Genomic DNA, 12,889 nt, shown 5'->3' with positions numbered 1-12,889 from the left:
TGCCACCACCGAATGGATATTCATCTCGAAAGGTCTTCTCCGCCTCTCCACTACGGATAATGGAGAGATGACAGTAATACTACACCCTTCCCCTGCCCAGTCAGGGGTCCTGACCAAGTTGGCTTCATTTCAGATCTGAGATTTTATTCTGTTGATTTTGTTCCAGAGATCGGCTGCATTTTCGTGAAATGAAATCCCCTGTGCATTTCATCAATTGTGCTTTCTTCCAAAAGACAGTCACGATATTTGTCTCAACTTTATAGTTTGAGCCTCCCAGGACCAGCCTTTCTTGCTTCTTAATAGTGATAATAACAGCCACTAGTTGATCAGAGAGTAGATGACAACTCTCTCTCTCTCTCGATTCATTCCACAAATGAGTTCCATGTGTAAGGCACTAAAGAGGGTCCCTTCCGGTCTATAAGAGCAAATCAGACAGGACAGTCTTTCAGGGAGTGACTGTAAGATTAGGTAGAAAACAGTACCTACTGCAGAAGCACAGAAAGCTGAGAGGATTTAATTCCAGCCAGGGCAGTCCCAGAATTTAGCAACGGAGTCCAGATTTGAAAAACCCTGGGAGGAAAGGCACCCAGAGAGAGAGAGAGAGAGAACAGCACAGACAGTGAGCAGATGGAGGGGAGTGGGAGGCAGTGGTCGCAAGGACGTGATAAAATAGTGAACACGACGCGGGTGCCAAGCCCTGTCCCCAACCCTTTGCTTGTCGTTAACTCCTTTGATCCTCACAGCAGCCCTGGGAGGTGGCGACTGTTATTCCTCCCATTTTACAGATGAGGAGACCAAGGGGGGCAGAGCGGCTGGGTGACTTGGCAAAGGTCACCTGAACGGACAGAAATTGGCCCTGACCCAGACAGTCTGACCCCAGATTGGAAGCGCAAATAAGCACATCCGTCATGCAAGGGAGAACCTTTTTGTCTTTCCCTTTTATATCTCGCCCCATGTGCACCCTTGAAAGGGATTTTTGAATCTCTTTATCAATCAGGTCTACTACAGTTTACAGATTTTTGAAGGAATCATTTTATTTAAGGGCTCTTTCCAGTTCAGTTTCAATGGAATAAAGATCTGGACAGCATATAAATTTTCACAGTAAAAAATAGAGCTGTATAATCTATGGCTATAACCCTTTTCAGAGACCTAAGGCTGTGGATATATGAAAACACTTTAGCTGAATTGTACACCCTTTTTATAAAATTCCCTGATTTCTGACAATTTGGTCATAAAACCTTTTGATAAAAATCTCAAAAACCTCATACTGCAAAACTGTAAAATGTGACTGTGTTAAGGGCCAAAAAAAATTCTGTATTTTAGACTGTCATGAACTGTTTAAACATCATAATGGGAAACATTTATGGCTTAAATAATTGAAGTCCACGTTTCTCAGAATCCATCTACTCCTCTCAACCTTTTGTTAGACCTTCAGACAAATCACCAAAGTGACTGGCTTGAGTTTCTCCATTCCTCTGCCTTCTCCATGGTGGGGGAGTGGGATGTGCCCTGGGCTGTCATTCAGCTGTTCAGGCTTGGAGCCCGTATTGTGGGGAACTGACTCGGGCATGTCTGTTAACTTCCCTATACTTCGGTTGCCTCTCCTAGCTTTAAATACCTTGATTCTCTGTTTTCATACCTTTTGTTGGATTACTCTTTAAAAAAGATTCTTGTTTACATTTATTTATTTTTGGGAGACAGAGGGAGACAGAGCACAAGTGGGCAAGAGGCAGGGAGAGAATGAGACACAGAATCCGAAGCAGGCTCCAGGCTCTGAGCCATCAGCACAGAGCCCGATGCGAGGCTCGAACTCACAAACTGTGAGATCATGACCTTAGCCGAAGTCGGACGTTTAACTGACTGAGCCACCCAGGCCCCCTTGTTGGCTTGCTCTTTAAAGAAAACAGTGATTCTAATGTCTTTGGCAAGAAATAAAAAAAAATGCAAATAATTTGCTCATCAGTGTCATCAAACATTGTCAATTTCAGCATTATTTAACAAATGTTTATTAAGCACTTACTATGTGCATGATAAATTATGTGTTTCGCTGCCCAGCATTACCAGTCATGGCAATGTTAAATCCTCAGATTTCTTGGAATTTACCTTCTCTGTTTCCCCATTCTCATGTCTGCATTATATACTACAGAATCTTATACTCTTTATTTAATCTTATTTTCTTATATCCCAAGCAAACAGAGCCAAACAGAAAACTCTAATCTCAAAGGGATCCTTAGCATGTTGCAAATTATGATTAAATCGTATTCTTTCCATTTTTTTCGGTGTTAAGTGCCCCATTTCAACCTACCGGAAAAACCATAGCCATCAGATGTTCGCATCTAATCCAGATGGGTCAGCTGACATACTAGTTTTAATGGTTTGCAGTGATAAATTTGTCATCGGATCGGAGCCTTCTCTGGGTTGTAAATTGCTCAGACTCAAATGCTATGGAAAATTTACAAGGACTGCCGTTAGAATAGAATGTTTTAAGTTACCTCAGTTGTACTTGGTGGGGGCGGGGGGGGGGGACCTGGTAAGGGGTGTATCAGATAACCATAAGTTCACGTGGCAAAAAAAACAGCAACTGGGCTGCTTGTCAAATAATAAACTGGATAATGATGATGGCAAAAGCACCTGTCATTTTTTGATTGCCAGGCATTGCCACTATTCCATTCACTCCTCACAATAAGCTAATGAGTTGTACACCATTGTTATGATTCCTATTTCACAGATAAGAAAACTGAGCTTAGAGAGGTTAAATAATGTTCCCAAAGCCACACGGTTAATGAATAGCTGGCAATGCTCTAAGTTGCTTGTTGTCACCCTCCGTTCATCATATTTAAAGTGAGAGCCATTATCCTTATCCTCAAGTCAGCTCTTTCTTTCTATTTCTGTCAGTGATACCATGATTTTCCCAGCTTCACTTGTGCAGTCAGCATTGATCTTTCCTTTTCTGCCCTGGCTCTTCATTTGTTCAGCCACTGGTCCCTTTGCTCGTGCAGTGTCTTTCTGCTGTCAACCCCTCTTGCCATGACATTGGTGTAGTAAGTGTCTGGGCCCCACTTACAAGGGTGCGTGCTAAAGTCACCCTCTGCCCCCTCTCCTCAGGTTCTTCTAACTTCTCTCCTGATGAGCTAGGACCTTCACTCATCATGTGCATGACTCCTTTCTGGGATGTCCCTTCCTCTGCATCCTTCTCTGTGAGCCCTTCCGGCGAGGTTGGGTTCCCTCCTCTGTTGCGTGACCTGATGTGTCCGTTCCTCAGTGACTGTCCCCTCTTCTCAGTGTTCGTGATGGTACTTCTTTATCTCATTGTGCACTGAGCACGTGCCACCTGCCTTGCATGCCATACGGCTCCTCCTGCCTGTGATCTGCCTCTCTCCCCCAGTGGTGCTTAGGACCCCTCATGAACATCTGGAACATTGCTGTGTGCCCGGAAGTGCACGTTTCCAGGCCCCACGTGCATGTATGAGGACAGCAGCTTTTATGGTAACTGTATGGTAATTCATTGAGTCACGAACTCTCCCATTAATGCCCCAAACCTTATTATTCACAGACCCAGTTCACTGGAAAAGGACACAAGCATTCATGAGGCGTTCGGTTGTTTGCAAAGATGGCGGTAACAACTCCCTCCACCCCTTCCCTGTGGGCACCCTCCTTTGCAGAGTACCATGGCTCCTCCCGTCAAGAGGTGGAGTTTTCCTCCACTGTCTGAGTCTGAGCTGACTTTGTGACTTAATTTGACCAAAGGTTGTGGCAAAAAGTAGCAAACCACCAAAACCTGAGGGTCACATTGGGAATCCCCCTCTCCAAGGATCCCTTCGGAAGCCATGCCTTTAGCTCCATCAGCCACTGAGGTTTCGTCCCACTGTGTGCACACAGAGGTGGTTTGAGAAGCTTCTTTAATGACAGTGCATTTTAAAGTTCTGCACCTCGGGGCGCCTGGGTGGCTTAGTCAGTTAAGCATCCCACTTCAGCTCAGGTCACTATCTCGCGGTCCGTGAGTTCGAGCCCCGCGTCTGGCTCTGGGCTGATGGCTCGGAGCCTGGAGCCAGCTTCCGATTCTGTGTCTCCCTCTCTCTCTGCCCCTCCCCCATTCATGCTCTGTCTCTCTCTGTCTCAAAAATAAATAAACGTTAAAAAAAATTAAAAAAAAATAAAGTTCTGCATCTCTATAGAAAGGGTCTTAAAAGTAGGTAATAAATTATGATTGTTTACACACTCTAATACTACAATTCTGTGTTGTCTCTATAATTTCCTAAATGTAATCCAAAGCTAACATTGATTTTAAAAATGCTAATATTTTCACAAGGCTCAGTTAAAAAAAAAAAGCGCTTGTGTTCTTGGTTTGCAAACACCTGGAATTTCCCCTCCCTTCTCTCCTGCCCATTCTGTGGAAACAAGGCCTGTATTTGCCAAATAGCAAAACAGCCTTTATTTGACAACGTACATTTTACTTTTGTGCCGCCGTTGAATCCCACTAACATTTTCTTTCACGGAAAATGACCATTTCTTCCAAGAGTATGTGATTTTTTTTTCAAATGCATGAAGTTTTAAAAATGAAACTTCATTTCAGACAGAATGATCTTTGGTTTTATGAAAGTGGAATATTTTTTACGGTTCTGTGGCTGTTCATCATTTTAAAACCTATTAGTTGTAACAGGTCAGCTTGAAAAATGAGGAGTTTTAAATTTAACTTAGACAAAATACCTCACGATAGATTCTGAAACTGCGCCAGTAAAACTGTGTTTAAATGATTCTTGAATTTGTTTCTTAAGGGATAGTTTTCTCCTTTAAATGTGTATTTGGTAAAGCACAGTAATTGAAATTCTGGTAGATGTGTAGGACTTCCAGATTCATGCATAACGCAGACAGCACTGTTTGCGGGGCTTTGACTCCTAATGACTGACCTAATGTGTTGTGTCTCCTTTCTCTGGCTGAGAGAAGGGATCTCATTTATAAGCATTTTATTCAGTAATATGTTCATATTGCATTTTGCCTCATACGATTTCTCAGACTACAAGAATACCTGCGACATACGGAGATAGCTCCTATCGTCGCTAGCAAAGTACAAGGTAATTTGGATAGAAAATACGTAATGTAATAGCTGTAGTCACAGAATATAATTAAATTAGTGCCTAGTGTAAAAATAGTGAAAGGATTTATTTTTAGTTTTTAATGGATCAGATGAATGTGATTAAAATATGTAAATTAAATAACAGCATTCATTTCCGTGCTGTTCTCTGTGGCATCGGCTCTCGCTAGTCTGTATCATAAGGAGTCCATTTTCTTCTCCCCTCCCCCATTTTCCAGTAAACCCAGTATTCAAGACCGTGAATTTGATAAAATAGGGAATGCATTTGTTACATGCTTCAAAGCCTTAAAATGGAGGGATTCGTTCATCCATTTAGGAAACAGTTTTTTAGTACCTACTGTGCACCTAGTCCCTTTCAGGGTGCTTGCGGGGAGAGCTGTGAGCAAAGCAAACGAGGTCCCTGCTCTCAAGGAATTGAGTTTAGTTGTAAGACGACCGACAGTAACTGAGTAAACGAGTTAACCTCAGATACGGATAACATGCTATGAGGAAGGTAAAATAATACTTGAGAGAATGACTGAGGGGGAGGTGGGTAGTTTTAGACGGGGAGGCTAGGGAAGGCCTTTTTGAAGGGTAACCTTTGAATGAGACGGAAGTGATGAAAAGCTGACTGGGAGGAGAGCCACCCAGAAACCGGAAGAACATTTGAAAAGGCTCTAGGGACACCTGGGGGGCTCAGTCAGTTAAGCGTCTGACTTCTGCTAGGGTCATGATCTCGTAGTTCGTGGGTTCGAGCCCCACATCGGGCTCTGCGCTGACAGCTCAGAGCCTGGAGCCTGCTTCAGATTCTGTCTCCCTCTCTCTCTGCCCCACCCCGCTCACTCTCTGTCTGTCTCTGTCTCTCAAAAATAAAAGTTAAAAAAAAAAAAATTGAAAAGGCTCTGAAGCAGGTGTAAACTCGGCAGGATAGGGAAAGTAAAAGACAACCAGAGTGGCTAGATTGCAGTGAGTGAGAGCAGGATTGGGGGTGAGACTCGAAAAGTAGATGGGGGCACAATGACACACAATGACACATGAATGCCCCTCCACAGGATGTTATATCATGCAATTACTATATTTTACTATATCATATCACGTTCTGTATGTTATTATATATCCTATCGTATTGTGTACATGGTATTACTATTACTTATTTTTGTAACCTTCTCTAAGGTTATAAACCTTGTAAAGAGAGAGATGAAAGGTTAAAGAAAGACATTAAGGGTCCTCAGGAAGTGTAGGTTTTCTGAGCATTTCCGGTAGACAAAGTCACAGCAGTGGGCCATAGTATCCTTTTTTGTATCCCCACCATCTCCCCACATTAGTTTCTAGTTGTCAGTGAAGTTCAGTTCAGTGGATGTCCAGAGTCCATGCTGGGCACAAGGGACTAAATCTCCTGGGCTGTTACGGATGAACGTGGCAGAAAATGTGATAGACCCTCCCTGGAAGGCAACTTGCCTGGATTGTATCGATCATTTCAGTCCGTGGTCAGCTACCTTTTATAACGTGTCTTTTTTATCCTTAGGTTACAAATTGTAAAATGATTTGAAGGACCAGACGCCTAATCTAAATGTCAGTGATTTGTAATGTTAATGTAGTCTTCATTTGTTCCTCTTCATTGGAGACACAAGACTTGAAAAAATGATTTTGAGACCTGCATGGGCATCAGTCCCCAAAGGGTTTATCACTTGAATTATTTTTCTCCTTGAGGAAGGAACTTGTTAAAAATTAGCAATTTAGGGGCATTGGGTGGCTCAATCAGTTAAACGTCGACTCTTGATTTCGGCTCAGGTCATGACCTCACGGTTCGTGAGATCGAGCTTTGCATCAGGCTCTGCACTGACAGCATGACGCCTGCTTGGGTATCTTTCTCCCCTTCTCTCTCCCTCTCTGTCTGGCTCTCACCCATTCGTGTGAGGGCACACTCTCTTTCAAAATAAATAAAGTTTATTTAAAAAATTAACAATTTAGGGGCACCTGGGTGGCTCAGTTGGTTAAGCGTCCAACTTTGGCTCAGGTCATGATCTCATGGTTTGTGGGTTCGAGCCCCACGTTGGGTTCTGTGCCGACAGCTCAGAGCCTGGAGCCTGCTTTGGATTCTGTGTCTCCCTCTCACTCTGCCCCTCCCGGACTTGTGCTCTGTATCTCTGTCTCTCAAAAATAAATAAACATTTAAAAAAAATTAACAAGTAAATACAATACATGAAAGCTTAAAAAATATGTGCGCTTTTAAATGAAGCAACACAGATTTGTAGACTCTGTTCTATTTTGCTTATGATTCAGGGTGTCTGAGTTAGACTAGGGGATCAGGAAACAATACAGCCCATCTCCTTTCTGTGTGTCTTCAGACCATCTTAGTCACGATATACTGACTTACAGTTTCCACTGAATTAAACTTTCTAGTGATTTATAAGACATTGAAATGCATTACTAAGAACACTTACTGAGTCTTCCTTCAGAGATAATTAATAAAAAGATTTTGTTATCAAAGGCAACAATTTAGGGTTCCTTCTGGCAAAGGTAAGTTCTAGAAGTTTCCATGGTTTGCTGCTAGTAACCCCATTCCTTGGATGATTGCTTGGCTTTATTCTTTCTGACTCTCATTCTGTGGTTTAATGGATTTTCCCCGTTTAAAATAAAACTGTAGAAGCCAGTGCTACATTTAGTGTCTTATGTCCAGGCATGGGCAATGTCTCTTTTCACTGACTTTGTTCCAGGGGTTCTGGAAAGGAGCTGACCAGGCCTCACTGTGACAGGGCATAGTTTTTTCAGCTCCACCCCTCATTCTCTTGTAGATGTACGTGTGGTATGTCAGTGTGTGTCACATATATGTAAAATCATCGAGGCAGAAAAAAAAGTGCATATAAGAAACAAAACATTCCATTTCAAATGTGGTTGAAACTACCCTGGGGAGCCCTGCCTACTGGCCTTTCCCTTCCTCTGCCCCAGAGATAATCACTATCCTGAATTTTTAAGCTCACTCACGTGTGCCTTTATATTTTATGACACAGATTTATGTGTTTTAGGTAATATATAGTATTGTTTTATTTACTTTTAAGCCTTACATAAACTCAGATTGCTTTTTCTCTAATCGTTATATTTTTGAGACTCACTTACGTTAAGATACACGTATTGTTCATTTTCTTTTTCTGCTGCAAAGTATTCTGTTGGGGCTGGAGGGGCACAGTAGCCTAGCACCCTCTTTTGCCATCCAGAGTAAATCGGGAAATAAATGCAAGTGTTACGAGTAGTAGCTAAAAATGTCAGCACTATCTGTGGGATGGCTCTGTTGAAGGGGTGGATGTGCTGGATTGCAGCCAGAATTAAATAGGTTTCCCCTCAGACACAGGCACCCCACATGAAAGCCTGCCGCTCCGGCACTGGGGAGCAGAGCACTGCGCATGCCCCCACAGTCAGGTGGCTCTTACAGAGAAAAGGAGGAGGTACGCCAATTAGGTAAGTCGCTTCTCTAGGAGGAATGGGTGAGGACCAGGGGAGAGGCTGGGAATATTACTCCAAAAGAGGTTCCTCCGCATGGAAATATAAAGATGGAGAATCTCTGCGAGATTGACCTTACTTATCAAATTCCTTTACATTATAGAAGTTAAGGCTTAAAGTTTAAATCACAATGCCTAAATTCTCATTTTTTGCCTCCACTAGTGTAATTACATGAAAGGCTGTATACCACAAAACACCTCTGATCTATCAAAAAGCAAATTCATTGACCACTTGGAAACTGTCTATGTGTAACAAACCTTTTCCATTTTAACTAATCCGATGGTAATGCTGTACTAATGCTGTATTAATGCTTTTATTCTCTCCTCTGAGCCTGTAGACATTGTTGTCATCCAAAGGCACTCAAGTACTAAATTACATATCATGCTACTTAGATAAGGAAATTGCATCGTGATTTTCTTAATTCTTTGTAAGAGTGGTTTCTTAAAGGGTCACAGACTTTCACCAATGGAAAGATCCCTAAAACTTGGTACAGTCTCTTATTTTACACGTGTGAGGTTAAATGACCCATCCAAGGTCACACATCTAAGCAGACATAGGTCAAGGTTGGGACTCAGGTCTGTCAGCCCTGGTGCAGCGGGCTCCCCATTGCAATGGTGTCTTAGTCCATTCAGGCTGCTCTAACAGAAGACTACGGACGGGGTGGGGGGTGGGGATAGGGGAAGGCTTAAGCAACGGATATTTATTTCTTACAGTTCCAGAGGCCAGAAAGTCTAAGATCTAGGGGCTGACAGTTCTGGGGTCTGGTGAGAACTTGCTTCCTGGTTCATAGGCAGCTGCCTTCTTGCTGTATCCTCACATAGTAGAAGAGGCAAAGGAGTTCTCTGGGGTCCCTTATATAAGGGCGCTAATCCCAGAATGAAGGCTCCATCCTCATAACCTAAGCATCCCCGAGAAGCACCCCCCCCCAAATACCGTCACATTGGGGATTAGGTTTCAATATATGAATTTTGAGAAGACATAAAACATTCTGTCTATGCAAATGGATTATAAAATTATAGCTTTATTCTCTATTTTTATCATGTTGATGTGTATTTTTACAGCTAGATTTCCTTGACTGATAGGTTTCGGTGCATTTTGCTTTTCATTGCTGGCATCTTTTTTGTTTCTCAACACTGAAGGAACTGTTTATCATACTTCATTAAGTTAGCCTTATGGAAGTAATGTGTACTGTTTTCCTTCCTTATTTTCTACTGGTGTTTACTTGCTAGTCTCTCCAACAGGTTGTGTAAATAAGTGAAGTGTGAAGATAAATTATTCCAAAATGGTGTATCAACAGTTTGCGTACATTAAACCTATGATGTAATAGTTTGAACCTGATGTCATAAGATGTAAATTTGTAAATGTACATACTTATTTTTTTAATATACTTTTTCCATGCATAGCTGTCTTTTATTTAAGTTAGTGTGTTTAATAATACAATGAGCGCATTCAATCCAAGAACTAAAATACTACCGTTAACTCCCATTTACCTAGGTTCCCCTCCATTCTGTTTCCCTGCTTTCCTCCCATAGGACCCACTACCCAAAATTGAGTGTTTATTATTCCTTTGGTTTAAACACACACACACACACACACACACACACACACACACACACACAAATACATATATGTATATACACATACACACCCATATGTATTTCCCTAACGTTTAAACTTTCTCATTTTAAAACTATATAAAAAAGGTGTCAAATGTATGTAGTCTTTAGTGACACGCTTTTTTCACTCAGTGATATGTTTCTAATATTTATCCCTGTTTTGTGTGGAATTAGAATTCACTCATTTTAAATGTGTGTACCGGTCCATTGTATGAATTTACCGTAATTTATCTATTCTTCTATTGATGGGCATTTTGTTTTTCCCCCTAGTTTTGCCTGTTTTTGCTATTACTAGTAACACTGTATGGAGAGTCTTTTTTATTTTTAATTTTATTTTAGAGAAAGAGCGTGAGTAGGGAGGAGGGGCACAGGGAGAGAGAGACGCTCAGCACAAAGCCTAATGTAGGGCTTAATCCCATGACCCTGGGATCATGACCTGAGCCAAAATCAAGAGACAGACACTCAACTGACTGAGTCACCCTGGTGCTCCCTTTATGGACAATCTTGTACCATAATTCCTCATGCCCATGTGCAAGTGATTCTCTTAGGAGTAGAATCCCTGGGTTATGAGGTATGCAAATGTTTACTTAGATAGTGCCAGCGTTTTATAATGCCAAATGATATTTCCAAATCATCCCATTAATTTGCAGTCTCATCAATGTATGAGAGAATCTGTTGACCTGCACCCTCTCCAGCACTTGGTATTATTAGACTTTTTAATCTTCTCCAATGGAGTGGGTATAGTATCTTGCTGTGGGCTTGATTTTATAATTATATTAATAGTGGATCATCTAACATATGTCTTCATGTTTATTGGTCTCTTCTGTGACATATCTGTCCATGGTTTGTACCTCTTTTTCAGCTGTATTTTTTATTGATTTGACCGTGCTCTTTATAGATGTTCTCAGTACAAATATTTTGTCATTTTAACAGATACATTCTCCCATTTTGTGGCTTATCTTTTCACTATCTTCAGATATCTTTTGAAACATGAATTAATTTGGTTGAATTTATGAATCTTTTTTGTAGTAGGGTGATTGTGTCTTTTTTAAGAAACTCTTATTTCAAGGTCAGAGAAGCACCCATATTTTCTTCATAAAAGCTAAAGTTTTGCTCTTGAAAATCAAGTCCTTCATACTTTAGAGTAGATTTTTGAGTATTGCGTGGTGTGTTGGAACTTTTTCCATATGGTTGACCATTATTTTCAGCTTTTTTTTTTGACTGTGCCCTTTTTTCTGTACATCTCTGCCACACTGCCTCTGTTCCTGTGTTTTCTGTTCTGTTTGATTGGTCACCAAACACCAATTCTGCGACGTCTTCATAAAATCTTAATATCAGTAGGGCAAGTGTCCCTCTTTACTTTTCTTCTTCAGCAGTGTGTTGATTATATCCCGTTCTCTGCTTTTCCATATAAATTCTAGAGCTGGCTTGTGAAGAGCCAAAAAAAAAAAAAAAAAAAGACCCTGTTCATATTTTAATTAGCATTTCATTGAGTCTACAAATCAATTTTTCAACTTCTAGAGAATTAATATCTTACTAACATCGTCTTCCTATCCATGAATATGGTGTATTTTCCATTTAATTATTTTTTTAAAACCTTTCCAAAAAGTTTTCTAATTGTCTATACCATCATACCACCACTATCACTGTCATAATCATTATATTTTTCAGTTTTATAAGGTTTTCTAATTTCCAGGCCTTATTCTATTATTTTGTATTCAGTATTCACAACAACCTTATGAGGTAGGTCCTAGTAACAGGAGATATTTTACACAGGAAACTGAAGCACGTAGTGGTCAGTTGACTCACCTATGATCAAACAGCTAGTAAATGGCAGAGGCAGGATCTGAGCCAAGGTGCTTAGTACAGAATTTGTGTTTTTCATCACTAATCTGTATTACAAATAGATTTTTTCTTGTGTTGGATTGAGTCCTACATACTTTATTGAGATATAATTGACATACAACATTGTGTAAATTTAAGTCATACAGTGTGCTGATTTGATACATTTATGTCTTGCAATATGATTACCACAGTAGCATTAGCTTACATTTATATCATGTCACACGATGATCATTTCCATTTTGTGGTGAGAACAAAGTCTAGTTCCTTATCAGTTTTGAAGTTCATCATACAGTATTTTATAGTTTTTGTTACTATTCAAATGGTAGCTTTTGAAAATCGTTTTAAAATTACTTGTAAAAACAAATAGAAACATACTTGATTTTTGTATATTGATATCTTGTTAAATTTGTAGATTTTTATGGGTATTTTTATGAAGATAATACTATCAGTGGAAGATAGTAACCATTTTCTTTCTTTCCAATTCTTATGTCTTTAATTTCTTTTTCTTGACTTATGCACTAAGATGAAGACTTCCAGTAGTGAAGTGTCTTGTTCCCAAACTCAGAGGGAAAGACTTCAACATCTTATCACTTAATTTGATCATAGCTATAGAGTTTTATAATTAGATCCTGTGTCAGATTAAGGAAGTTTCCACCTAGTCTAGTACATAGAGTTTTTAGCAAGAATGGGCATTAAGTTTTATTACATGCCTTTCCTATATCTATTGAGATGATGATAATTGGTTTTTACTTTAATGTGTTAATGTGGTGAATGACATACCTGAATTTTAGTTTAAACCCTATTTGGTCATGCTATTATCTTTCTTTCTACGTAGTTAGATTCAGTTTGTTAATATTTT

General features: G+C 40.3%; 1 protein-coding gene across 2 annotated transcripts in view; it reads left to right on the top strand.

Annotated features, from left to right (window-relative positions):
* The window catches only part of EFCAB11 (EF-hand calcium binding domain 11), a 158,125-nt gene that overhangs the window by 48,737 nt on the left and 96,499 nt on the right, over nt 1–12,889 (top strand). Inside the window, exon 6 of one of the 2 annotated variants that reach the window (XM_030319766.1) lies at nt 3,554–3,943. The exons of the other annotated variant lie outside the window; for it this stretch is intronic. Coding sequence (XP_030175626.1) covers nt 3,554–3,620 — 67 coding nt within the window. The 3' untranslated portion in view covers nt 3,621–3,943. Of the gene's footprint in view, nt 1–3,553; nt 3,944–12,889 lie in introns of those variants that run through there. 2 annotated transcript variants of the gene reach the window in all.

This window comes from Lynx canadensis, chromosome B3 (genome assembly GCF_007474595.2).
Source record: "Lynx canadensis isolate LIC74 chromosome B3, mLynCan4.pri.v2, whole genome shotgun sequence".
Classification (NCBI taxonomy): domain Eukaryota; kingdom Metazoa; phylum Chordata; class Mammalia; order Carnivora; family Felidae; genus Lynx; species Lynx canadensis.
Note: the sequence above shows the minus strand (reverse complement) of the source record. Positions and strands in the feature narration are given on the sequence as shown.